Source organism: Empidonax traillii, unplaced genomic scaffold (assembly GCF_003031625.1).
Source record: "Empidonax traillii isolate 1590-97213 ecotype Southwest subspecies unplaced genomic scaffold, ASM303162v1 scaffold331:size1191723, whole genome shotgun sequence".
Lineage (NCBI taxonomy): Eukaryota > Metazoa > Chordata > Aves > Passeriformes > Tyrannidae > Empidonax > Empidonax traillii.
Genome location: NW_020955524.1, coordinates 22,387 through 49,801, shown reverse-complemented (window position 1 = coordinate 49,801; position 27,415 = coordinate 22,387). Strand labels below are relative to the sequence as shown.

General features: G+C 48.2%; 1 protein-coding gene across 2 annotated transcripts in view; it reads right to left on the bottom strand.

Moving 5' to 3' along the window:
• The window catches only part of MFHAS1 (malignant fibrous histiocytoma amplified sequence 1), a 35,283-nt gene extending 14,015 nt beyond the window's left edge, over positions 1 to 21,268 (bottom strand). The window contains exon 1 of one of the 2 annotated variants that reach the window (XM_027891843.1): positions 18,017 to 21,268. In XM_027891843.1, the coding sequence (XP_027747644.1) occupies positions 18,017 to 21,212 (3,196 nt within the window). In that variant the 5' untranslated portion in view covers positions 21,213 to 21,268. The remainder of the gene's footprint in view (positions 1 to 18,016) is intronic. The other variant, XM_027891842.1, reaches the window with a different exon arrangement.
• Between the last annotated feature and the right edge of the window lie 6,147 nt (positions 21,269 to 27,415).

The following is a 27,415-nucleotide window of genomic DNA, read 5'->3' as shown; positions in this document are numbered from 1 at the left end:
GCCAAGGCAAGGCACCAGCTGGAGAAAGCTGGAGCCAGCCCCAACCTGTCTGTTCTCACCCAATAAGAGCAAGGGATGACGGCACACAGAGCGCCCACCTGAACTCTAGACAACACCGGCTGCAGACAGTTCAAACAGCAACAATTCCCACCAGTCTGAGCCCATCTTTCTAAATAGTAATTCCAAACCTATTACACCTCCATCACAGTGGAGATGCTGAGCCTCTTTCATCCAGATATTCAGCACAATGCAGGTTCCACTAAAGGAAAAAAAAAAAAAAAGGAGTGTAAATGAGCTCTCAGTGCCATTAGTGTAATAAAGTTAACAAGCAGGGTTCACTGAAGTTTGCAGGGAGCTACCAGGACTGGTCAGCATCCTGCTACCTCTCTGGCTCATATGTTTGGGTCAGAACACATCAATAGCTGGCCATGTGAAAAGCCAGACCCTGGAGCAGGGCTTACAAGACTCAGTCCCACTGACTTCCAGCCTTATGTAACTTGTGAGGCAGGGCCAGGCCTCTGCCTGCCCTTCTGCTAAATTTAGAGAATTAGGCAAGTCTGCAAGACATTTTTCCTCACAATAGTCTAGCTACAATAATGCACCCTGAACTGATTATTTTCTGCCTGCTCCAACTCAAACACTAGAAAGCTTCAACACGGGTACTGTGTGGTGCACTTGAAGAAAAGCTAAAGGAAACACAGGCTGCAGAACTCCTGCTGCAACACAAGGGTTCACAAAAAGATCACACCATTTACTGGCAAAGTGTCTTAAAGCCCTACTGAAGACACAAATCTCTGTGCCAAAGACAGACAAAGGCTGGAAGAGAACTTGGGACAAGTTTTTTTCCCTGTTGACTTGCTCCTTCCTCACAAGATGTCCATACATGCCATGGCTGAAGGTAGGATCCTGGCCATGAAGCCCCTCTTCTAGAAATTCACCAAAGTCCAGCCGGGGAGTGAAAGACACAGAGTTTCCTTTGTAGTAACCTTGTTGTTTTTTGTATTTTTTTTATTTACCTGCCTTTTGACAGTCAAGAAACAGAAGAACAAACCAAAACACACATGGAGGACGTGCATGTACATGTCCTGCCCAACAGTTTTCCCTGAAATTAAATAAACTCCTTTCTAGGTGAAAGTAACTTGGCTCCACGAGTTGCTGTTGCCTGAGGGCCATTCCAATGCTTCAGTGTGTTCTGCAAACTGGATTGGAAGGAGTTGTATTTTCAGACCTGTTGTGGTAAGTATTCTCTCCCAGATCATTTAAGGTGAGATGCATGCGCAATACTCCTCTGGAAAGCTATTTTGGTCACTCTAAAACATTTGCTGTTCAGCAGGACAGACACAGAGCCCACTTAAGCACAGGAACATTTTTTTTTTCTTTTTACCCTTCATCATTGACTGGCCTGAAGGGGGAAAGTCTAAACACCATAGGTCCCACTCATGCTCAAAGGTTAAATCAATTTTTTTATCTGCTTATTGAACTAGCTTGAACTAATCCCCATTTTAATCTATTAACATGACTGAAGTCACTTTACTGAAGTCACTTTACTGCAGAATTTGGTCTGTGCATGTACATCACAGAATTTATTCTAAGCTCATGCTTAATTGAAACAAAATGCCTCCTTGGCGCTTCTCCTACAAAGCTACCTACTTTCTACTAGCTAATAACAAACTCCACATTACATGCTGACCACAGGTATGGCGTTAGCTGAGTAGTAAACTGAAGTTTCCTTAATTACAAGGACATCAGATATAATTTGCTTCTATGCATATATTTTTTTTTCCTTTACTCTGGAGTTTTGTAAGTATATCCTTAGTCAAGTGTTTCTTCCTTGTCAGACATAGTTTAGTGTAGATTTGCATCAAGCTCTACAGCTAAAATCAGAGGGAGCAGAGCACCGAGACCACTAGACAACTCTCCTGTTGGTATCATGCATAAGGTCACTATAAAAGCATTGCTGGTGCACATGGCAGTGCCCAAGCAGCACTCCACAAAGCCCAGAGCCCGAGTTTCCCTGTGCCAACAGATGTAGAGAACTGATTTGTGCTTCAAAACTTCTCGGTTTGGTTTTAAATATCTTTGTTATTACCAAAATTGCTGTATTCGAAGTCTGAGCAAGCTGCTGGCTTTGTATTGCTCAATGATCAAGAACAAAGCTTTGTCTATCATTTTACTATTAACAGCTTTTATTTGTTCCCTTTTCCAGAGGGGATGAGAACTAATCTTTCAAATTTTTTTTTTATTTTTGTAGCGATTTTTTAGCACTTCCAGTAATTTAACCATTCTTCTCTGAACCCTCTAGTTCCCTAATATCCAAACAAGTGACAAGTAATAACTGTAAATCAACACAATAGCTAGCTTTTGCTTAAAAATACCTTTTCCCCCAGGAAAAGTGCTTACTTATGGACTTAATGTTATAGATTGTTTTACTATCTCTGCCAAAATCAATCCTTACTACTTTTTATTCTGCCACTGGAATGCCTTCCAACGGTAAATCATGCCAATTCAGAAACAATAGCTTTGCTACTTAACTCCTGCAGAGCTCACTGCCTGCTAAGTGCCATCTGGTCTGGGTTCTCAGTGCCCAAAAGTAAACTGCAGCATCCATTTTTGCTGTTTAAAAATCACTTCTATGGTAGTCATGCTTGCTACTGAAACAGGAAAGAGCCCTGGGGCCCGTAAAGAACTCATCAGCATCCCAGGGAGGCAGCAGTATTGACAGGAGAACATTTAACTCCTCCACTGTCTCCTCTACTCCCCAGCACCTTCCCAGGAGATGCCGGTTCCCTCATGGAACTGTCCCAGAGCTGAGCTCCTTCCTGGTCCCCTAACTATTTGTGCTGTAAACCTGTATTACTTCCAGGTTTTCTCCAGGCAGATTTCCACCATAACTCTGATATACTTACCAGTGTCACTGCAACACAGCCCTCGCCCCCTCTCCTTCAGGTGTTTCACCAACTCACCTGAACTGCAAGCTTGCTGGCTCTCCTCTGAATATGCCCAGCACCAATCTCCTCAGAGGGGATCTGTCTTAGGAACAAACAGCCTTGAGACTTTCCAATGATTTACTTCAACTGATCAAAGAGGAGAGACTCAGGGACATCTTAAGCATATGGCTGAGACACCCCAAGAGTAAGGACTACTGGGACTGAAAAACACATGAAGCAGCAGGATGCTTGTTCTCAAATGTCGTTCAGTGCTGGAGTTCAGGCCCCCTACCAGGCTTGCTCTAAGGGGAGGTGAAGCAGGTATGGCAGCTCAAAAGCTGGCTGCTGCCAGGAAAGTGGGCAAAATGCCAGCATACAGGAGGAGAGGAGGAGGACATGTTTCTGGGCAACTCAGAGTTTACGTGTCATTTTAGACAGTGCATTTTACACAATGCAGTGGCAGAGCAACAGCCAAAGAAATAAGATCAGTCTCACACAAATAGCCACTACAAGAGAAGCAAAGAGCACCCCTTCCCCTGCTGCACTTTGTCCAGGACCACAGATTGTTTTGAGATGCAGGAGGCCCCAGAAGACTACCAGTGTTTTGGACACAGAGGGTTGAAAGGGGGAGCATAAACCAGACTGGACTAGAGCAAGCCTTTCCTTCTGTCCCCTGCCACCAAAAGTTCACTCTGTAAGAGAAAAATTCAGAGAAAGTACAGACCTACTAGATGCTTCTATCTGCACACATAAGGATTTTGCATGCTTGGTGCTAGTGGAAACATGTCCCGCAGCTCTGGACTTCACCACCAGCTGCCTCAGAGCCAGAGAGAAGCACCTGTCTCCCTTCTCCCTGGTCTGGTTCCCTCCCACCTCCCTCAGCCTCCTGCATCTTTCTTAAACACACAGGCCAAGAGAAGAGTCCTCCAAGCAAGGCAAAGTTTTATTAAAAATGACTGCTCATTGAAAAGGAGTTTTAAATCCTTTTGTAATGACAATCGGATTATCTGCATCACGCTGCGTTATGCAACGAGGATAAAGCAAGTGGCAAAAAATGCTGTTTCCAGCAGAATCACAACTTTGGGGGCAGTTCCCAGTTCCAACACTCACCTGCAAGATCCAGATGGGGCTGGGTACACCTGGCATATGCCACAGCAGCAGAATCATGCACAGAACTTGTACAGCACAGCAGCTGCAGAGCAGAGGCTGTTTTGCAACACAGTTTTCAACCAGAGGTGCTGTTTCAGGGAAATACTGACACTAAATACTTCAGGGAGCACAGGTAACAGTGATAAATCTCTGACTTGGAGCCCGGCCATAGGTCTGCCATAAAACACGACAACTTGCCACGCCATTCTGGCAATGAACTAGAGGCTGGGTGACTATGAGGGCCATGCTGCCAGCATCCACCCTGTTACCCAGGGGCAGGAGCAGCCATGCAGTAAGTGAACAGCCAAACAGCCATGCTGCTCAGCTTCCCCTTGCCAGACACCCTGCCCCACTTGCAGCTGCCAGTTTTTAATGGGAAGCACATTTTTAGCACCTGCAAAATGCTAGGCCAGAAATCCAAGTCACAGATTCAGAGCCAGCCTACTGCACTTCCCAAACCAGCACATCAAGCATCTCCTCTCATCACATCCTCTCCAACCCAATGGTTGGGAGGTGGGGAGGGGGGTGTATTTATTTATTTTCAACCTTTTTTTTTTTTTAGATCCCCATGTGAGTAACTTCAGTATGGTTGTGCCTTGTTCAGCAAAATTTTCTTAACAATATGTTGAGCTTCACTGCAGGCACTCAAAAATGTGCATGTGTGTATGTACGTAACGTGCGTGCTAGGCACTCTTTTGTCAGAGAAGATGTGATTTCTTTCAAAGCAGGACAAAGGAAAAGTTAAAAATAACAGGCAGCTTCAAAGGCTTTATGGTAGCTACAAGAGATGACAGAGAAAGGCGCCTTTTTTTTTTTTCTTTCCTGATTCCAGGGGAAGGATCCAAACTTTTCTTTCATCCAAAAAAAGTCGTTACTTTGGCTGAGCCTTGGAGGCACAAATACATTGTTTAGGAAAAGACGTGCACAAGATTCAACTCTTGACCATTTATTTCAGCATCTCATCCTAGCAAACTGACCACAGCAGCTACTTGCTGAGCTGAATTATTTGCCTATCCAAGCAGCAGTTAAGATCTTGCCAAAATCCAGTGATGATCACCTCAGTGCCTGTAGGGCTCCCTCAGGGCACACGTGTGCTCCTTTGAGAAACCACAAACCTCTCCCTTACTCAAGCTGTCATGAAAATGTCACCAATGCTAGATCACAGCATGATCCTTCACGTGACAGCGTGAGCAAGACTCCTCGCCCAAAATTCCTGACAGCACAGGTTCAGGTACAGAGATCTGACTGACCTTTTAGTGAGGACAAAGAACACTGCAGTTTCATTCCCTATGTATCCCTCTGTCACTACCATGAACCTGAGCAAAAGTACCTGGACATGACCAAAGTTTCAGAGTGAGGTTTCCATCGCCTCCATTTTCACCCACTGAATCTTTCTACACAACTGCCCACCAGAAGCTTAAAATTATAAAAAAGTGAGACATAAATTCTTGCTTCACAGATTTCTGGGATATTGCAGCCATCAAGCAATGGTATCTCTTCCCAACATCCCAGTTGCTCGCCTTCAGTCCATCTCAATATGAAAGCAGGTGTGGGATGTTCAGAAGCAAGTCAGAAGGCTGCTGAAGCAGAGAAGTCAGCTATAATAAAATATGAGTTAAAAGCTCCATAGAGTCAGTTTTAACAAAAGAGAGGGCTTAAAAAACCAACCAACCAAAAACCTAAACCTAAAATGAGTAAAAAAGTTTGAAAGCTTGACAACAAAAGCTCAAGGTGCTCCAGCAGAGCACGATTACACCAGTGCATTTTCTAGACAGGGATGGCTCAGTCCTGGTCCTAACACAGTACAGTAAAAGGAAGTCCATGTATTATAGAGACCTGTGAAACCAGAGGCATGACCAGGTTCCACAAACTCCCATCATGCGTGCAGTTGTCTCTCCACTTTGGTGCCAGTAAAACAATATCTTTCCTACACTGTCCTCTTAGAATTTGGAGGATGAGTAAGGTAGTGGGGTCTGCGTGTGTGTGTTAAAATCTGTCACCACTCCCACTCATTACAAGATGCTGAAAAAGTTAACTGCCCTCAAAGCTCTGAGCCCCGCAGACCCTCTCGGAGTGGGCAGGGCTTGAGAGAGCTGAGCAGGACTGTCAGGGGGCCCCAACACAGTGCTGGCACATGCTCAGCGAGAGCAGGCTGCCCTCAGAGCCCTGAAACTGCAGCACGGCCGCCTGACTTCACAGAGACAGATTTCTTCTTTCACACCGTAGCCATCACTTAGTGCCCAACCAAAATAGATTTAAGCTGTTCCATAGTAAAAATAACAGCGACCAAGAAATGTTATGTCAGATCACAGGAAGGGGAAGCTCTTTTTTGTTGGATTTTCTAAGTTTAGCCACTTTGATATACCAGAGTCATATGGATATGGGAATTTTCCATATCTAGTGCGTGCATCCTCTTGTCTGAAAAATCTCTCTTGGGCAAAGAAAGAGGCTGTGCAAAAGGAAGATTTAGAGAAATGCACAGGGAGCTGAAAACTCATCTGATTACACAACATGTGTAAGTAGGCCTGGTGCTTGCTGCTGACTCCCTGGTTTGGAAACCTGCCACCAAGCACCCTCTGCTGCAGCACATTCAACCCCATCCAGCAGTTCTGCCTATCAAGTTGTGGTGGGTGGATGGATGCCAGGTGCCCACCAAAGCTGCTCTATCGCTTCTTCCTCAGTGGGACAGGGGAGAGAAAATACTATGAAAGGTTCAAGAGCTGAGGTAAGGGCAGGGAGAGATCCCTCACCAACTGCCATCATGGGCAAAACAGACTCGACTTGGGAAAGTTAGTTCAATTTTTTACCAATCAAATCAGGGAAGAGTGAAGAGAGATAAAACCAAACCATAAAATACCTCTGCCCTACCCAGCCCTTCTTCATGGCCTTACTTCCCTCTTGACTTTTTTCCTCCTGACTTTCATCCCTCTCCAGCAGCACGGGGGTTGCAGTCAGTTCACAAATTGTCTCTTCTGCTCCTTCCTCCTCAGGGGAAGGACTCCTTACACTTTTCCCCTGCTCCAGTGTGGGGTCCCTCCCACAGGCTGCAGTTCTTCATGAACTGCTCCAGTGGGGTCCCCATAGAGCCACCAGTGCTGCCAGCAAACCTGCTCCAGTGTGGGCTCCTCTTCCATGGGTCCACAGGTCCTGCCCAGAGTCTGCTCCAGTACAGGTTTCTCATGGGATCACAGCCTCCTTCGGGCGCTCACCGCAACTGCAATTGCTGCTGCACAGGATTTTGATTTTTTTCCCCTTCTTAAATGTTATGCCAGAGAGGCTACTACTGTCGCTGATGGACTTGGACTTCACCAGCAATCGGTCCCTCATGGATCCATCTGGCATCAGCTCTGTCAGACAGAGGGGAAGCTTCTAGCAGCATCTCAGAGGCAACCCCTGCAGAGCTCCCTGCCCCCCACTCCTGATACCAAAACCTTGCCATGCAAACCCAGTGCAAAAATACAGCCACACACAGTAAGGGGGTAAGACACACTATGCAGACCAGGAGAGGAGACACACACAAAATCCTCCATCTCTTCCTCTCACTGCAGTAGCACAGATATATCAACAGGATAAGTTTTTCCATCTCTTTCCACCTGGATTGTTCTGACAGCATTGACAGGTCCACCTGCTTGCTCCTCTCTGGATATAGCATGCTGGCTTCCAGAAGACACAGTCCAGATGAGGCTTCCCCAAAAAAGCCAACCCATCCAAAGGACTACCTGGGGATTACTTTGAGCCAAAACTGATTATCCCAGCTCTCACTGCTTGTTCCTGGTCTGGCTGCTCAGCGATATAGTGGTGCAAGACAGAGTCACTCAAAAAGTTTAACAGTGGGACAGAGACTGGCTGGCTCAAAGCCCACATTCAGCCAGTGAAGACCAAGCCAGAAGCTGTTCTCTCACCATACAGTGCTCTTTAAAACCAGTTGAGGCCCAGGAACAGCTCCCCGTCATTGAGTAAGAGTGTGGGACCACACAGCTGCTGCTCAGTCAGACACCAGTTTTCCTGGATTTATGATTTCCCATGCCCTTGGGCTACTCCTGGGCGAGTCTGCAATTTGCAAGACGCCTCCCACACTGCAGATCTCTCAGCGGAGATGTGCTGAGCAGCTCAGCTGCAACACTCCTATTTCATCTGCTCCAGCTCCTGTGGGTCCCCTCATGACTAAAACCCCCTGCTAAGGAAGGTCATTGCTCCTGTGAGCCACTCCCCACTTCACAGATAAGGAAAAGGATGAAGAATTACAAAAGTGAGGGGACAACTAAGTTATGTAACTGCCTCAAGTCCCCTTTGCTCCCATATAGACAAGGCCCCGGATGCTCCGCTCTTTTTGGGAAAGAACCAAATGAATAAGACATAAATAACTTGAAACACTCCCTGTCACACACCACAATAAGTACAGCTGCATATTATTATCTGTTGAGGATGTAATACTGAAAAGTCCAAAGATTACAAATTTGACAGACAATTATGCTATTTTCCCCATAATGCAGTAGAGGAGAACATGTGTACAGACTGGTGAGTCATACACAATATAAATACAGACAGAGAGTGGAAAGATACAAATTCCAGTGCCAGGAAGGTCAATATGAGATGACTGTGTATCAGAATGGATTGCTATCACCAGCCATTATCCCATTTTTTGGTACTTCATTCTTGATCATCTTGATTACTTTGAGATTTTAATGAGATGAAAACTCAGCTGTTCAGACACAGGCAGTGGGAATACTTAAAGACTGACATCAGGGAGCCAATCTCACACAGAGGTCCCCGCCTCTCCATCTTCCACACTGCACAGCCTGTGCATTTCAGCTCAGCATATTGCTAAGTCCTTGCCTTCTAACACTGTGTGCTCAGAGAAAAACTGCTTGCCGTCCATACCTGACCACTGCATATGAGAAAGAGGCCACAGGGAGTGGAGAAAGGTATTCAGTGGTCAGCATGAGAGCTCCACAACAACATCTAGAGATGCAGCAGAGTGCTGCTGCACCATGTAAACTTATGGTCTGTACTACAGGACAATTCTGCTGTTTCCACCATAAAGTCTCAGAGACCACATGACAGAGATGGCTATTTCTTCTGCTGCAGGAAGCTCACCCTCTGCATGTTACCCGTGTAGCAAGGGGCATTCCTAAATGTGAGGACACTTGTTTTTGGGTAGGTTTGGGACAAATCAGCCTCTGTAGCAGTCCTCTGCTGACAGCCTTGCAGTGATACAAAGGAACCAAAAGCACTGCATTGGTCCCTCAAAGTCAAGCAAGACCCAATAACTGTGTCCACCTTCAATATTTTCCCACTGTGTGGCTTTATAGGGCAGAAACAGCTAGACACATTGCAAACAAATTAGGTCAGGCACCTCTGTCTCAAGCCAAACAGATTTTGATGCTGTGGAAACTACAGCCAATTCATTTTTTAGGATGTTCATCGACAACCCTACCCTGCTGCAGGGCAGGATCTGTCCTTTATCGTCCATTCCTCCCTGTGTATTACTGGAGAGGAAAACACCTGCTAAAAATGCAGAGAACATGCTCCAAGAGGAATTCAGCATATGCAAACTGGAGAGTTACTAGTACACATCATTCAAGAGATGACGTCTTGAGTGAAGTGTGCCATAATCTTGCATTCTGTCAGGACAAGAGCCTGCAATGTTAATTTTGTCATCAGTCATTTTTGGGCATGAGGCCCACAAATCCCTGTCCTACCGTTTTGTTTCATTCCTGTTACACCATAACAGGAAGAGCCTGAAACCTCTACAGAAAGTGAAGGAGGAGGGAGCTTTCCCAGAATGGTTTGGGTTCCCTCATGTAACACAAATAAAAATGCTTATCTAAACTGGACTCTTGGCAAGTATTACCCTAAAAGTGGGTAAAGGGGAAGATATCTTGGTATTGTTTTCATACAGAATCTTACAGAAACGCACTTAAACAAGCTTGTGAAACCCCACTAATAAAAGCTTAGCATAAGTCTTCCATCATCTCATTAGCACAATTCAATGTAAACTAGATCAACAACAATGCAGCTTCTTCCTGGAGTCTTCAAGCACCATATCTGAGTCAGTGCGTGGCAGAACAGGGCAGGTCTGAACAGGATTTGAGATGCAGTTTTATTTTGTGCTGAAGGTTACTTGCCCTCACATCTCAGTTTAGTCTGATCCTCACAAAGTGCTCAGTTTAATGGACTACCCTACAGAAGCATCCTCCTCACCTCAATGCTCTTGTTTGCTCCGTGCAAAGCTTGCCGTGCTGAACTGTCAATTCAAAATTAATGCTACTTTGTAAAGTCTCTAGGTACTAAGCCACTTGCACATCTATCCCCTAGGAGTCCCACATAGCCACAGCCAAAACTAGTAAGTAGCTATAATCTGTACACCTTTGGGAGAAGCTCAGAGCTCTTGAAAATGACCACTGGGAATAAAAGACAAAACTGAAATTAAGGTTTCGCTTTAAACCGCAACCACCTCCAGCAGTCACAGCCTTCATCCACTGGCCACAGGCAACTCACCCCTAACCACGGAATCTGCAGCAGTCCGAAACCACACTACCACTGACCATGTTGGCAGCCCAATCAGGGCATTCAGCACCAAGTTTTGGCCAGGAAAATACCACAAGTACAATGTGACTTCAGAAGCCTACAGAGGCAGAACCATAAGCCCTCAAAGATGGTCCATCTGAACACCCCAAATTACATTGCTCCCAAAGCCTGTTTTTTCACAGGTCTCGAACACCCCCCCCCCGGTCCCAGGTCTTATATCTGGTTCCCAAGAAAGCAGTTGCTAGAGGACAAAGCTCTCCCAGCTGCTCAGCTGGAACAAAGGCCACACTAAGGTGATCTTCCCATTGAACACTGTTAACTGCATCCGCTCAACAGCTTCTAAAAACACCAAGCCCTCCTCACCCTCTGTATAAGACACAGTTCCTTCACGCTGTGGTCACTGGAATCCCATCAGCTCTCCTGATGTAGGCAAGATCACTGTGCAGCTTAAACCACAACAAGCAGACCAAGATTCCTACTATCTGCACTGCTGTGTCAGACCCATGTGTTCACTGCTAGCCAAAAGCATGGACATACTTTGTTTGCAGCAGCAGGAGTTTGATTGTTATAACTGACAAAGTACTTCAGGCACTCCCTCCCTGCTCCTTGTCCCTAAGAGGTGCTCCCTTAAAAAGCACATCCTTATACTGGCATCCCACAAGCTTATCTGAGAAGAGTTGGTCTTATTCGGCACCAGCTGGCCTGCTTACTCTCACAGCTGTCCACATCTGCATGACTACCACAAACAAGGAGAGGGAGAGAAAAGGACATAACTGATCATCTTGGTCTCTCCCAAACCACAGTTTTCTTTACACACCTACAGAAGTTATTCTTCCTCTGCTCAGGACATAGTAGGGCAGAAGGAGGAAGACAGTAAAAAAATTTGTACACCAATGACTTCCAAGAATTCAAACCCCACACAGAACTTTTCACTAAATACATTTTACCCCTTCTTCCCAGGAAAATTGCTTTCAAGAACCAAACAAATAATATGGACTATTACTAGCAAATTACTAACTGGAAAGCATGCTAGGCTACCACAGTTGCCTGCTTAATACTGCAAAAGCAACAAGAAACCACAGCATACAGAAGAATTACATACCAGATCCACTCTTATTTTGTTTTTAAACTGACACTTGTTTTTTTCACAGCTCTATCCCAACGTTGAGTAACATATTCACATCACCAAAAGGCCACAACAATTCAGCACCGCTGGTGATTTTCCACTATCCTCTCCCAAGATGCAAAAGGACCCTGTAATACATCTGCATGTGGATCAAGCACATGCTAAATCTCAACCAAACTTACATGGGAAAACTTGTCCCACTGAAGCATTTGTAGAAGGAGGCACCACACCACCAGATGTGCCTGGACAAAAGACGATGCAAAGCACAGTTCATGACACCTGTGTCCACAGCATGCTGAAGCAGCACACAAATCAGTCCTCACATAATCAACTGACTCCGGAGAGAGGAAAACCTACATCAACATTTCATCTCACCCCCAGAGTCAGTAGCCTTTAAACACATCTTACACAGTGAAACAAAGAATCATTCGGTACTGAGCATCTCTTTTTATAGGTCATTTCCTACAAAGACAAATTTCAGCGACTGTAATAAAAAATGCAAACCAAAACCACAAACAAACAAAAAAAAAGTGATGCACTGAAGGCCAAGAACTCTGCTTTGCTTCACTAATCAAACCAAAAAGATCCACTCAACCAAATCTAGTGTTACCCTGGTTCAGTGATGGCAGCTCAAAGTCCAGAGGCTCAAAGCCCAGCAATGACTCCCATGGGGAACAGGTCAGGGCAAGACAAGTTGTTAAGGAACAAATCAGAAAAGCTTTCTTGTACCAGAGCTGACATATCAGGAAACCTTTCCTTTATCAGAAATGCGTAGGAACTTTTTGCATAAGGAAGAGGATTTCTTCAAGCAGTGTTAAATGTGCATGTTGCCATTCTAACTGAAGTAATTTTAGCAAGTTCTATATTAAGAGCTTTAAAAAAAAAAAAGCCCCCAAACACACGCGAAGCAATGCGCACAATACAAAGTAACCAGACACTGCAGAACAGCTTTAAGAAGGCAATTCAAAACCTCAGCCTTTCTTCCGGCATCCACATTCTCTCCCATTCTAAGCTAGATGGTCAGGCACGAGCCCAGATCTGCACTGGCTGTTCCAGTTCTCTCCAAAGACTGGCTCCCACAGCTACACCCCACCAGGCACAGACCCATGGCAGCCATCCACAATGCATACCACACTCTTCCTCTGACAATTTCTCTGCCTCCAAGACCACAAAATATTTGTTGTCTTTTTCAATGTGTTTGGTAAATTAGAGGACGCCACAGCCACCAAGCAGGGGGGCTTCAAATGCTCACCTTGCAACACACAGCTCAATGTGAAGGAAATCTCTAAGAAACCCTCTTTGCGTAAGCGGCAAAGAGGCTACCATCATGTTTCTACGCTGGTGCCTAGAGGAGGTCACACCACTCTAGGTTGTCACTTCAGCAGCACAGAAATCAGCTCTAGTTGGTAAACTAAATTATCCATGCTAATAGAGCTACAGAATCACACAGTTTTACTTGTGAAAGCATTTTGCCCATCTTCTGCAATGGACACAGACCCTAACTTTCTCATGTCTCCATTCATTCAGACAATTATCCATGCTAATAGATAACACTATCTTCCCTAAGCCCAGGAACCAATCTACGCTGCTCTTCTCCTCAATCACAGGGCCCTGTTCAGCTTCCTCCTGCCACCCAGATCACCCCTGTCCAGAGCTCTCACAGCGCTGAAGTCTTGCCACACTGTCTCCAATTATGCCTCAGTACTCTGCTGAAGCCACAGCCTGCAGGATAGCGTGACAACAGCCTCAAAGAAGCCATGGCATCTACTTTGAAAGTCAAGCAAAAAGACTCCACCTTCAAATGGGGAAGACAGAAGGCTGCCAAATGCTAGCATCACGCTCTATAACAAGCAGGTGTTACTCTACTGCAATTGCCTGTCAAAAGAACCCCAGCTGCTTAAAATGTAACTACAAAGCGCAATTAGATACCTGACATCAGCCTTTCATTGAGCAGCAGCTCAGAGTTTGGAGCAACTTCTGAGCCCTTCTGACAAAACCAGCTACACCTGCTCTTGCCTCACCTTCCATGGGTAACTTGACAGCATGACACATCATGGGATCTTCCACCTCTCCATGTCCTGACTCCATCCCAGCCACCAAGGGAGTTCTTGATTGCTTTTGACTGCAATGCGGGGATGGTGAGCATGGCTCACTTTGAATCACATGCATAAGGCGGCCTAGTTAACTCTGCTCTAGCCATGACAGAGAGACTCACAGAGGAACAACACTGTGTCTCCATCTGAACCCCTGAAGGTGAGTGGCATATAATCCCTGCTTCTGTTCACCTTCGATGCGGGAGACAGGCAGAGTATAGGCTTGTGATCTTCTCCCTGCTCTGATACCTCAAGAAGAAGAAAGCAAGGCAGGTGGGAGATGTGCACTTCCTCTCCACAGGAGACCTCTTGCTAGTCCTCCAGCACCTCTCAAAGCTCCCCAGTTGCTCTGGCGCATCCTTTTGGAGAGGGACTGCTAGGCTCTCACAGTATCTTTGGCCGTGGTTTTCCATCTCTGTCATATTTTTATTCTGTGAAAACACAGATCACCTTGTCCTGTGAAAGCATGTTGTCCCTCTTCCACAACGGACACAGATCCTGGCTTTCTTACGTCTACATTCATTCAGTCAACTTTACAGGCAGGAATAAAGGAAAACCACCAGTCAAACATAATACCCCCCACCCCAAACACCAACAGAATCACACATAGGGCATCAGGACACCTTGTACAAACCACAGTCTGGATGAGCCGGGGGTGGCCCAGACCCAGCCTAGCACAGGGCAAGAGGAGACGGTAGCAGGGCAGTTAGCAGCTGCACATGAATGCAGGCTTGGAAAATCCAGTCACATTTGTCCAAACAAAGCACACGTGTCTGCTATCAGACAGATGGCAAACCACCTCCACCCCCCAATCCCAAGTCACTTAATAGCTTATGGGACATGAATAACCTAAAAGTCCTTCAGTCCAGGGGCTAAAAGAACATCACATACAAATCTGAGCATTTCGCAATGCCTGGGACAACCTGAGTTCTCATGGTCTTAGACTGGTGAACCATTCTTGCTGGTCACTCCAAGCAGGGATATGCCTTTCTTAGCCTAGCAGGAATACTTTTATTTATATGCAGTGCAAATGTAAAGCAAAAAAAAACTTCAACACACCAAGTTGTTTTCTCCAAGCTGAGTGGATGACTGCAGCCTCAAAGCACACTAAGATTCCAGCTCAGATGCCAATTCCGTTACTATTTCACCCAGCTAAAAAATTGTTTCAAACGCAAAAACTTCCTTAAAAGGACCCTAACAAGGCATTTTTGTATCACTTTCATTCACTATTTGTTTGCAATAAACCCTCAGAAGACTGAATCCAAAATCTCAATTCTTATTAACCATTTTTATACAAAGTAGCTTGTTCCTAGGGTATTTCTTTATTATCAGTGGTAGTCATAGCATGCCTGTACGGTACAGGGCAGAAAGGGAAGAAGAGGAAAAGCAATGATTAATCCTCAATACATGAACAATCAAGACCCCTCTTTGAAGGGGATTCCAATAAAAATTTTGGATGACCAAAGAATGCACCATCAGTTTCATGAATGACGACACAGACTGCACAACCATACACACAGCCAGACTGCACTTCCATTTTTGAGCACAAATTTGGCAGTGTCTCCACAGAAATATTTCCCTTATTAAGGTCAACAGGCTGCAAAGCAGTTCTTCAGTGTAGTCCTAAAAAGCCCACAGACCTATTAAAGAATTGCCAGGGATTTTCACTAAAGGAGCTTGGAAAGAAACAGACATCTCCCTCACTACATATTTTCATAACATTAGACCCATCTCTTTCCTACACCTCGTCAAAAATGACACCAACCATGATTCACTTGCGTGACAGCAAGCTTGACAGCATGACTTTAAACATGCACACCTCCTGATCAACAAAATTAGTAGAAAAAAAAAAAATTTAAGCTTCACCATTGCCATTTAGGGGCTCTTAAACAGTCCTTTATTCATAGAGCAGATACACAGCAAAGAATATTTTAGATTAAATGCAGACATACAGACCTCTCCAAGCCAAATCACAGTTCACATTTTTCCTATTTTCCAGATCACAGCTGGGCTACATTTAAGCATCATCCAAGACAACAAGCAGGCTTCTCAATAAACTGCAGCCTTTATTCACTCTTCAGCACTTCTACAGATCAGCTTTGCCTTTGAAACATGCTTGTGTGCTGTTCTCCCAGCTAGACTCGCATAGTATCCACGTTAAGACAGTCATCCCTAGCCCCAGGATAGGATCACCCGGGATGCTGTCCTGTGCCTCTGGCAGCAAGGCCTGACTTCCCTGCTTGGAGTGCTTCAGAAATTCTGCAACCCCCTTTCCACAGGCAGCATCACCCAGGTGGCATTCGGAGACCTGGCACGTGAGCCCCAGCTCCTCTCATGCTCAACACACTGCTTACTTACGCCTTCCCTTCCCAGCACACCTGACCTGGGTCCCAGGTGGAACCCTTTCCTACCTCTAAGGAAACATATATGGCACAGCCAAACCCAAAGGAAAAGGCCCTTTAACTTCAATGCCCCTCTCATGCTTCTGGACCTGCTCTGACTGTCACCGGTTAGCAATGACACCAATTGCCTGCAGACAGTCTGGCTCCTCTTCAAAGTTTCACTTTTAATGCATCATCTACTCACAGGCAAAAAAGAAACAGCCAAAAACATTCACCAAATATAAAAAAAATAGAAATACACAACTGCAGACCTGAATTCACAAACTAAGCCTTCAACAGCTGCTTGTTACACCAGCATATTGCACATATAGTTGACTATCTTGACTAATTTTGGTGGGGTTTTTTGAGGGGTTGTTGGATTGTTTGGGGGTTTTTTTTCAGATTTTTTTTTTGAAAGCAGATCACAGTCCCTCAAGCACCACATCAGCAGCGAGATACCACTCAGAATGTCTCACAGCATGGGTTCAACTCCCCCAGCTCAGTGGCTCTTACATAAGCAAGCACAGTTAGAGGGAGATACAATCAAAGCAACCAGGATGCAGGCTGAGGAACAAACAGCATCTCCTTATTCTCAAGGTCCAGAGGCCAAAAAAAAAAAAAAGGAAAAAGAAATAAAACCCAAAAAAGCACACCTTATTAGTCACATTTGCTTGCGAACCAATTCAGCATCACTAGTTGCTTTAACTCAAATCATTCTGCAGTTCCCCCCACAATTTCATGCTACCTGTAAATAATGTCCAACACACTTCCAACATGGATGTATGTGTGTGTAAAAATACGTATTTCTGAGGCGCTGCTTACAGTGCAGAGTGTGTGTTGATTTCATGCAAATTTACACATCAAAGAACCTTTCCCATGGCCCCCACAAGCCGCAGAGCAAAGCCAAGCGGAGAAAGGAGGACACTGGTTAGGAGGCAGTACCTGCACACCTACAGAGTAAAACAGATGCTGCTGGAAAACAGCACCAGTAAAAACCACAACTTTAGAAGCAAGAGCTTTAAAAAGCACCATGACTAGTCACATTCCAGAGGAAGGAGATTATGATTTTTTTTTTAGATTAGGGGAGAGTGGAAGAAAAATAATTGCTCTCAATAATAGCTCCATAAGGCACAGTCCCGGAATAATTTCTAGGTGAGACACTTAAACAAAGAAGATGGAGCATCCCCCTCTCTTAGGGGAGGAATGCTTCCTGCTGGAGACAGGGCTCAGATACCAGAAAGCGGGGCTATGGAGACCAACACACCCATTGTGCACCAGGAGGGGCTTTCCTGCATTCAGAGAGGCTGCAGGACAGGCCAGGTTTTGGGGGTGGAGGGTTGAAGGAGGGGGTGGGGGAAACCTACGATCTTTTGGGAATCTCCATCCATGTTTACAAATAGTCCCAAGTGGAAGCTGCAGGGTAAAATGAATTAGGAAAAAAAAAACAAAACAAAAAAACGACCCAGCACAGTTCCATTCAAAGGAATCCAAACAAGGAGAAGGACAGGTCAGTGCCTTTTCAACAATGGCACCACCAAGTCTCAGGGCCAAACCCCAAAAAGCAGAGAGAAAAGGCACAGACAAAAGGGGTTGTAACACCCGCTTCATCTCACAATAGGGTTATTTTAAGCCTGTCTCCCTGGAGCTACCCTAATATTTTCTCTCATGACTCAAATCATGGGGGAAAGGAGTTATAGCAGAGAGAAAAGAAAAAAAAAAAAAAAAAAGGGGAGGCTGACACAGTGAGACACCCTTCTAGAAGGGGAGAAGACCCAGAAGAGATGAAAGGCAAGCTGGGCTGTGCCTTACCTGGAAAAGTGTGTGGGTTGGATGACCCTCTTTTAAGGCACTTTGAACAGAGGACGTGCACAGTGTAGTACAGGCCCGGCCATTCCTGGAGCAGGACATTCAGTTCTTCCACTAAAGGCGTAATAGCTTGCCAAGCTGTCCAGATATTTGGTAAGGACGCGTGACTAGCAATAGACAGAGTGTCTGGCTGCAGAGCTCCCCTGGCAGGCCGGTACCTCACCACCACGGGCACCTTTCCCCGGTAGGCATAAATCTGGTATTTGCCATCTGACCGCTGAACCACGTGGCTGTTGATCTGGACACTGTAGCGTGCAAACAAGCCGGGTGGGAAAATGAATGGAAAGCTGTATTCAATCTGCAGCTGCTCGACCAAGAAGGACTGTCCGCTCAGATTGGTGCCGTTGATCCACGCCTCTGCATGGGGCACCTCGTTTTTCATGTAGCAGGGAAACCTGTACCAAGCAGCCGCCCCATTTAAGGGCTTGCGTTTGGGTTTGTTGACACAGTAACACAGCCCCATCTTCTCCAGCAGATCCAGGATGAGCTGCAGATCCTCCCGGCTCTGGATGTGGGGCTTAAGGAGGAGACGGATAACATGGGCAGGGAGGAGGCCATGCAGCAAGAAGCCCTCCACGTAATGATGGAGCTGAGTGGTCCTCAGTTCGTCAATCTGGGTGTCACTGAGCAGCTTCTGGAGGAGCACAGTGGCATCCCGCTGGCAGAAGACATTGAGGATGTCAATGAGCCGTGGCAGATTGTGGAACACGTATTCCCGCAAGGTGAGGTGCTCCTCAAAGTAGAGCAGCTTCCCACTCTCGTGCAGGTAGGACAGGGCACTCTGGAGCCGATCCTCCGTCAGGCCGGCCTGCAAGCCCAACCGGGCCGAGTCCCACCAGCTAAGCCACAGCTGCTGAGCTTGTGGCTGGAAGTGCAGCTCCTCCAGCACTTGCCAGGATTTGGGCAACACCCGGTGCAGGTTTGGGAAGATATCCCGGTGCTCAGCCACCGAGAGGAGCTTGTCCCGCAGGCGACGCACCTGGCAACGGTCCTGGCAGCTGAAAGGCAGCACTGGAGAGAGGATCTGTGGGCGGTGGTTAAGAAGGTACTGAAACTGGGCTTTCTTTCGCCGCAAGTTCTTGTCTGAGACCCCGTAAAAGGCAGCGTGCGGGCTGGAGCAGCGCAGGTCGAAGTCCTGCCCCAGAGCCTCATCCACCTGCTGGACTAAGCTCTGGAGTCCCTCAGCATCCCTCTTTTCCTGCTGAGCAATCTGGTGATGGATGTCCAGGCACTTCTCTTCCAACTCCCGCTCCGCACAGAGGTCAGCATGGGTTCCCACCATGCACACCACAGCACGGGGCACCTTGGAACTGAGCCAGTGCAAGAAATAGCCCACAGAGGGGTAGAAGTGCTGGGGGACATAGGCACTCAAATTCACCACCAGCACATACAAGGCTCCAGGAGAGAGGAAGAAAGATTGGATCACATCATAACTTGGATCCCCTGCCAGCTCATACACAATGAATGTCAAGCCCCTCTCTGCGTCTGCTGTCCAGTCTATCACCTCAATGCCCTTGCTGCCTCCTGACAGTCCTAGTCCTGATGGTACTTTGGGGGCATTTGGTGGCAGCGACGGTGCAGGGCATGGTCTCTGCCCTTTCACTCGCTGAGAGGGGGCATGAGAAGGAACGTCCTGCTGCTCAACGGAGAGATGTTCCAGCTGCTGTATGACAGGTACCCGTGCTGAGGAAGCGTCTTGAAGCTCAGGGAAGGGGCAACACCCAACTGGCACTTTCCCAACGTCCTGATGCTTCCCAGGAAACCCTCTGGGCTGGGTGCTCCCTGCCTCCAGGCTGGAGCCTGCATCTCCTCTCTGCCCATCTTCCTCCATGAGGCATCGTCTCAGCAGGGTCTTTCCTGCATCCTTTAGGCCCATGAGAACCAGCTTGAGGCGGGGTTTGAGGGCAGGCTGGGAGTGGGCCAGCTCTTGCTGGTAGGCTGCGATGTAGGGGATGCCTTTCATGCATACCTCATAGGGGGGCTGGATGAGGGGGTTGTCTTTGATCTTCCACAAGGTGACGCGGGAAAGCTGCCCGAAGCCCTCCGGCAGGATGGCGATCTGGTTGCCTTGCAGGACCAGCTCCTCCAGACTGTGGAGGTGCACGATGGAGTCAGGCAGGTAGCGGATGCGGTTGTTGTCCAGCCAGAGGGTGCGGAGCTGGTGGAGCTGACAGAGGCGAGGGGGCAGCAGGGTGAGCTGGTTGCGGCTCAGGTAGAGCTCCTCCAGACTGGGCAGCGCCAAGATGGCAGAGGGGAACTCCCCCAGCAGATTGGAGGAGAGGTTCAGCATCTTGAGCCGCTGCAGCCTGCCGAAGCCAGCAGGCAGGGCCTGCAGCCGGTTGCCATCCAGCATGAGGCTCTCGAGGGCGCTCAGCTGGCAGAGGCCCTCGGGCAGAGCCGCCAGCCCGGTGCCGCTCAGCCAGAGGATCTTGAGGCGGCGGAGGGCAGAGATGCCCTCCGGCAGGGCCCCGAGGTGGCGGTTGCCGGAACAGTCGAGCTCCTCCAGGGCGGACAGCTCCAGCAGCGGGGCAGGGAAGGAGGGCAGCAGGTTGTGGTCGACGTCGAGGGTGCGGAGGTGCCGCAGGCGGCCCAGGCCTTCGGGCAGGCGGCGCAGGCGGTTGAAGCTGAGGTCGAGCTCCTCGAGGCAGCCGAGCTCGGCGAGCCGCGGGGGCAGCCCCGGGCCCTCAGCGCCCAGCTCGTTGTGGCTGAGGCTGAGCTTGCGCAGGCCCCGCAGCCCGGCCAGCGCCCCACCGTCCCCCAGGCCCCGCAGCCGGTTGTGGCTGAGGTCGAGCTCGGCCAGGCGGCCCAGGTGGCGCAGGGCGGCGGCGGGCAGGCGGCTCAGCCGGTTGCGCCGTAGGCTGAGCACCCGCAGCCCGCTCAGGGCGGCGCCCACCTCCTCGGGCAGCTCCTCCAGCCCCCGCCCGCTCAGGTTCAGCGCCTCCAGCTCCCCCAGCGCCGCCGCCGGAGGCGAGCGGCGGGTCGCGGCGGCGAGGGGCGGCGGCGGCGGCGGCCCCCCCGGCGGCCCCGCGTCCGGCTCGGGCTCAGGCTCGGGCTCGCCGGGGCCGCCCCGCAGCTTCAGTGCGCGCAGGGCGGCGTCGCGCCACAGCCGCACCGCCTTCGGGGGCTCCGTCTGAGCCATGGCCGGGGGAGCGGGCCCCCGCCCCGCCCGACCCTACCTGCCGCCGCTGCTGCTCGCCATGGGCGCGGCCGCGCTGCGCGCCGCTGCCGCCGCGGCGGGCTCGGGGCTCCCCGCGGCTCCGAGCCGGCACTGCCGCCGCGCCGCCCCGCGCACGCCCCGCCGCCGCCGCTGCCACCGCCCCGCCGGGGGCGGGACGCGGTCACGGCCCGGCCCCGGCGGCGCCGCACCGCCCCCGCGCCGGGGACAGCCCGCCCCTGCCCGCCGGGCACCGGCCGCTCCTCCCAGCAGACAGGGTCCCTGCCGCTGGCCTGAGCCTCTCAGCCCGCGGCTCCTGCCCCCGGCACCGCCCGAGAAGGAAGCGGCCCCTCGGGAGCCCCGGTGGGGTGGGTGAGCCCGCCTGGCGCTGAAGGCAGCGGGGCAGCAGAGGCGGCGGTGCCGGAGCTTCTCCGGACCCCCGGTGTGTGACAGCAGCTGCCGCCCCCAGGGTCTCTCCCTGCCCCTGGGCTTGCTGAGAGGTTTGCCAGCCGCCCGGCTCGGCACAGCTCATCGCCCAGTTACGGCGAAAGCTGTTGTGTTGCTCCGCGTCATTTTTGCACCAAGCGAAGGGGATTTTTTATCGTGCAGCGCAGCGGAAAAACGAGATTAACCTTCCTTCCCATTCAATAACTGTGTTTCCGTGTTGGGAGAGTGTGAATGCCTGTAAGTCCTCTCTTTAGTCGGAGCAACTCTGCCACCTTCCTGCCGTGCTTTGTTTCCTGTGCTGCGTACATCTGGCCAGACGCTGAACACTGCCTTCTGCAGGTTCCTCAGCCAAGCTTTGCTCCAGGGGGTCGGAGAAATAGACCTGGAAATTTCCACCGCTGCTACAGGGGGCAAGCAGAGCCCCTTCACAGCGAGACAGGCTGACGGAGGCTATGGACAGTCAGCTTTCCTGAGTTGTGTGACTTTACCTTTACAACTGCCAGCGATGCACCGTGACCAAACGTTGAGAGGTTTTAAAGCGTCACTGTCTTTGTGCAGCACTGAATACTCCAGCTTGCTTTGGGAGCTTGAGAGCGTTTGCTTCCCCTGACCTTGTCACCTTATATCATTAAAGCATGCTATAAGCTATTACTTCAGACCCGCAAAGAGGGAAAAAAAGCATTTTAAATGAAAAGTAGTCCACAGGGCAACCAGCTTCACAGCCTTTATTCTCCTCCTTATTGTGGAGAGCTCTCACATGAACGATACCTTCCGTTTTGGATGGCCCTGTGTATTCCCACCTGGGATGGAGGAGAGAGCTGAACCAAACTGGTGCTGAGCCACAGTCACCACATTAAATTATTAAATTTACAAATTACTAAAACTACAAGATTGCAAAGGCTCAGATTCAGTTCCTGTCTTTCCCATCAGTAACAGATGAGCAGTGATAAAATAACCTTTTCAGACCCTCTCAGTCCTAAAAAACTTTCACCAGGTTTCTGTTAAACACCTTTCTGAGCACATCATCTGCATAGTGAAAAACTTGCAGTGCTGACTGGTAAAGCCAGACAAAGGATACAAACAACAGCAAGGAAAGCCCACAGGCCTGACTGAAAGTCTGGCTGTGTGAAGGTAAAACTCATCTCTCAGCAGGAATCAGGAGCTGCCCAAATTCAAAGCCAGAAGAGGCAATCCTGGAATCTGGGTTCATGTTTTGGCTCCAGGGCCTCTTGGGTCCAAGGGGAACAGGTGTGCAGGGATATTCATGGTCCGCAAGGCTCTGCTGAGAGGGCCAAAACCTGTGGGATAAAATTCTTCCCATCTTTCCTGGGTGACTGATGTCAGATCCTGGCTCTGGGAAACAGATACTTCATGGCCTCTTGCTAAACTGTGCCCATCTAGAACTAGTTTCCAGGCTTGCACTCAGTTATTTTCAGAGCATCCCTGCAGTGGGTCAGTACATCTTTTATTTGGGCTAACCCGGTTTTTGTGTCTTTGCTTTTCTGAAGATCACATGGGAAGTAGCCTGTCTCTGTGTACCAAAAGGAGCACTCTCCTTACCCATTTCAAAAGTAGCACATTCATTCCTCACTGGGAAAGAGTCATTCTCTTCTCCCACCCCCTTGCCCAATTGCTCTTGTGATACCAGGTTGATGGTTTCATTTCCACCTCTCTACATGCAAACCCACCCAGCCTGCTGCTATCAAACTCACATTTTTAAATCAAGGTAGTGTTTCTAGAAATAAGAGGTCTCTGCAGGGAAAATTGACCCTGGTTTCAAATTTGCATCCAATGTTCTTCTTTCCGGTGCCTTGTGCAGGTAAAGACAGAGAAAGCAGTATCATTATTGGGGGCCATCCACCCCATGGTGCCCAGGGGCACTGCAGATCCTCACTAAGGCCAGGGTAGGCTCCCAGTTGCTCTATGATCTGCAGCAAATGTGACCAAAAAGGCTGCCACTGCATTATCCTCATTTCCCACAGGAAAACTGGACAAGCCCCTCTACCAGGGATGCTTCAAGCAGCTGTTTGGCTCAGCCAGCTGAAAAACACCAGGGAGAGAAGCGCTTATCTCCATTTGCCCGCTATTAGAGGTCATGACCTATACTAAACATGTCTTTCTGGCAGCACGCAAGGACAGACAGGGAAAGTTTTTTCCCTAAGTAGGGAAAGTTTTGACTGTCAACCCTCCTATCACAAAATATGCAAAGCAGCAGGAACTGAATGCCTCCCCAGCATAATGAAGAGGAGGAAAAAAGTCATGCAGAACTAATCAAACTTTGATAAGCTCTTCAAGGTGGTGAATGAAGCAATGCTGGAAAAACTACGATGAACAGCATGCGGCACAAAGATGTCCCCAGTGCTGCTTGAAGGTTGTCCAAAGAGGAAAGCTGTGGTACTTTCATATGAACCTTACATTTTATCCCACTATACCCTCTCGAGTGTGCAGTCTGTGATGGTATCAACTAGAGATGCTGTCCCTTGGCTTCTTCAACACATTCACCACAGTTAAAGCTGCCAGTTGTATGTGACCCAGTTTCTGTGGAAAAGAAAGATTTTATTTCTCAGAAAAGAGAACTGGCTTTTGGTGCAGACCTAGATGACCCCTTGTCTTCCCATCTTCTTAGGCAGAGGAGACATATTTTTCCAAACAAGACTTCCTCACTTCCTTTCAGCCTATTAGAAGTCCATTAAACATGAGCACCAGCATGCTGGATGCTGGGTTTTGTGCCATTTCATATTTTTTGTAGGTTAAAAATATTCAGAAATGACCCCAAGCCCCTGTTCTAGCTGTCATCAGCTGGGGCTGAGAGGCAGGTGGCTGTAAAATTGCCAGGAAAGCTATAAAGCATTTTATATTAAAAAAAAACAAAACCAAAAACCAAATCCTATTTCAGTGGATTCCATTATACACCAGAATTGCATTTGAAGTTATTAATTTTAAATAGTGGTCCTGGAAAGTCCTATTGATGGGATTTAATTATTCAGATGAAATCTGAAGTGCCTCCACTTTACTGAGCCCTGCAGCTGCATCATTAATAAGACTTCTATCTAAAGCACCTTCCTCCTGGGTCAGGTAAAAGACACTGAGTTATCTACAGTATTTTAGAACCTGACTCTGGGCTTTGCATGACAAGAGGTGCAAATGTAATCAGGTGCATGTGACAGGACATGAACCTAAATCAGCTCAACAGAAACATCAAGCCACTGTGGCAGGTGGGTGCAGAGAGCACTGTGGGACAGTGCAAAAGTCACGGGCTCTGGCAGCAGTGCCGAGTGAGGCTGGCATCTCCTCGGGGGAATGTTTGCCCTCTATACCAGGCAGACACACAGGCCAGATGGTAAAAACCTCTGGTTTCTGCTTCAGCAGAAGTTGAAGAAGTCATGTTTCCAAGGGCTCGGTGGCTGGCCAGGGAACAAGCAATGGGCTCATGGAATGCTTTTGAAGATCCTCTGCATGTTCCTCTCAACCTTAAGTAGAAACTCTGAGCAAATTTTGCCCAGAACTGCATTCTCCACACTGTTTTGTCCAGCATTTCTTCAGGAATGCTATGAATCTACCCCAAAGCATACCGAGCCAATACAAATGGTGATGGCAGCACTTGAAGAGATCCTGGACATGCTTTGGGCAGAAGAAAGAGAAGGGCTGAGGTGAACAGCACTGCTGCTTGCCTCATCTCTCTGGAAGGGAGCAGTGCTGCTGTACATGTGAGGTAGGAGGATGGAAGCTTCGGGAAATTTGGGATTGCAGTAGGATAGGGATCTCGACCCAAAGGTGGGAGTCTGAAGAGGAGGTGCATCTCCAGAATCACTTGGCATCACACCCCATGAAATCCATAGCCAGGCCCCACTTTCTCATAGATAGGTCTCATACTTTAAATCCTAAATGTTTGTCTTGTACCTTCCTAGGCACAGCTTTCATAGAATCACAGGAAGGTTTGGGGTGGAAGAGACCTTTAAAGATCATCCAGTCTGACCCGCCTGCCATGGTAGGGGCATCTTCAGCTAGATCAGGTTGCTCAAACACTCTCTGGCCTTTTGCTCACAGCTTTCAGGAAAGGCTGACACAGAGCATAGCATTTCCTAATCAATCCTACAACCAGCAATGAATTTCTAAGGCCAACATGAATCCCAAATCTTAAAAATATTACTTGCTTATATTAAAATCTTTCAGGAAGTAGAACAAGTGTTTATGTACCGATACATTTCATAAAAGTGTTGCTGCCTGTAGCATTGGTTTATGGGAAATACAGACGGGGTAAACGAATGTGATTTGTTTGCCACTGATGCCACAAAAGCAACTGGATGGTGAAATGTGACCTGTGGAAAGCCATCGGTGAGCTGAACAAGTGCATACTTATGCTCTGGCTGCTTAAGTATTTTGCAAAGCTCGGTTCTGATAAAAAGGATGTTGCAATTAGCTTGCAAAGTCCGTTTGGAGTTTTGAAATGAAAGGCGGCTGTGAAGCAGCAGCTGTCCAGATTCAGGTGTCAGGGAAATCTTGCTGAGCTCTCTCAGTGCTTGGTCAAGGCCCATGCCTTCAAAGTCATGGCACAAACAAGAACTGAGCTGGGCACATTTAAGTGGATCTTCATTTACTGCTCCACTAGTCATGGGGATTGATTTCATGCCTACCTTCTCATCACCAGCAGAAAGGTGCTTAGTAGGCCTAGACCAGATCCTAATTTCTTCTGAATTCCAGTTTTCTGATTTTCTGTGCTCCCAGTATTAGACTTGGTCAGCGCTTCTTCAGCATGTCACATAGTGCTACACAAATACTTCCTAAGGCCTTTTTGCTACCAAACAACTAAAGCAGATCTGTTTGCTAGGATGAGGCTGTCTGGCCTGAGCCATATTCAATCCCTTTAACAGGAATTCCTCATCACTCTCCCCATTCTCTGACCCGTGGCTGCTGCCCCACTAGGTGCACAGAAAATTTTCCAGAAATTGTTGCTGTTGATATTATTCCCGTCAGTGGAATCTCCTTTTGCTCACAGATTAGAGTTAAGGTAAGTCAACTGGAGATCTCTTGGTGACAATTATTGGGGCTTTCTGACTTAAACCATACTTGGTGTTTATATCCTCCCTAGATACCAGTACGCCAGGAGAACTTTGGTCTCAGTTTCCTGCTGCTTTCCAAATCCAAACAAAATCCTTATTTAAATGCTGCTGGTTATGCCCATACAGTTCATGCCATGGAGGGCCTTAAGGGGCTGTTTCAGTCTCCAACATCCCTGCATTTCTCTTTCTTACCCTCAGCACTACAGTCACCTTCTGCCTGACTACCCTTGGCTTCCTGTTCCATAACTCTGCACTTTGTTATTTCTGAGCAGATGGAGCATTCCCCACTTGGCTCTCTCTGCCGTTTGCTCTACGTGGCTTTTCAGGGACTGCCTTTCTCTGGAGAATGGGCTCAAAGCCAGTGCTGCTTTCTTCTCTGAAATGAGTGAAGAAGTGGCCTTTCAGCTTAGCTAATAAACTTTTAAAGAACTGCCAAGCTGCATTTAGGTTTCTCCATCAGCTTGCTCTCCCATTGGTTTCACTCCATCACTTGCTGGCTTTGGGAAAGGTGCTGTAACCAGAACAAAGCAGCGTTCAAAGCCAGGTTGCATAAAGCCTTGAGTGACCTGGTCTAGTGGGACATGTCCCTGCCCATGGCAGGGGAGGTTGGGACCGCATGATCTTTAAGGTCTAGGTCAACCCCTTAACAATCTATGATTCGATGAAGTTGCCGACTAGATT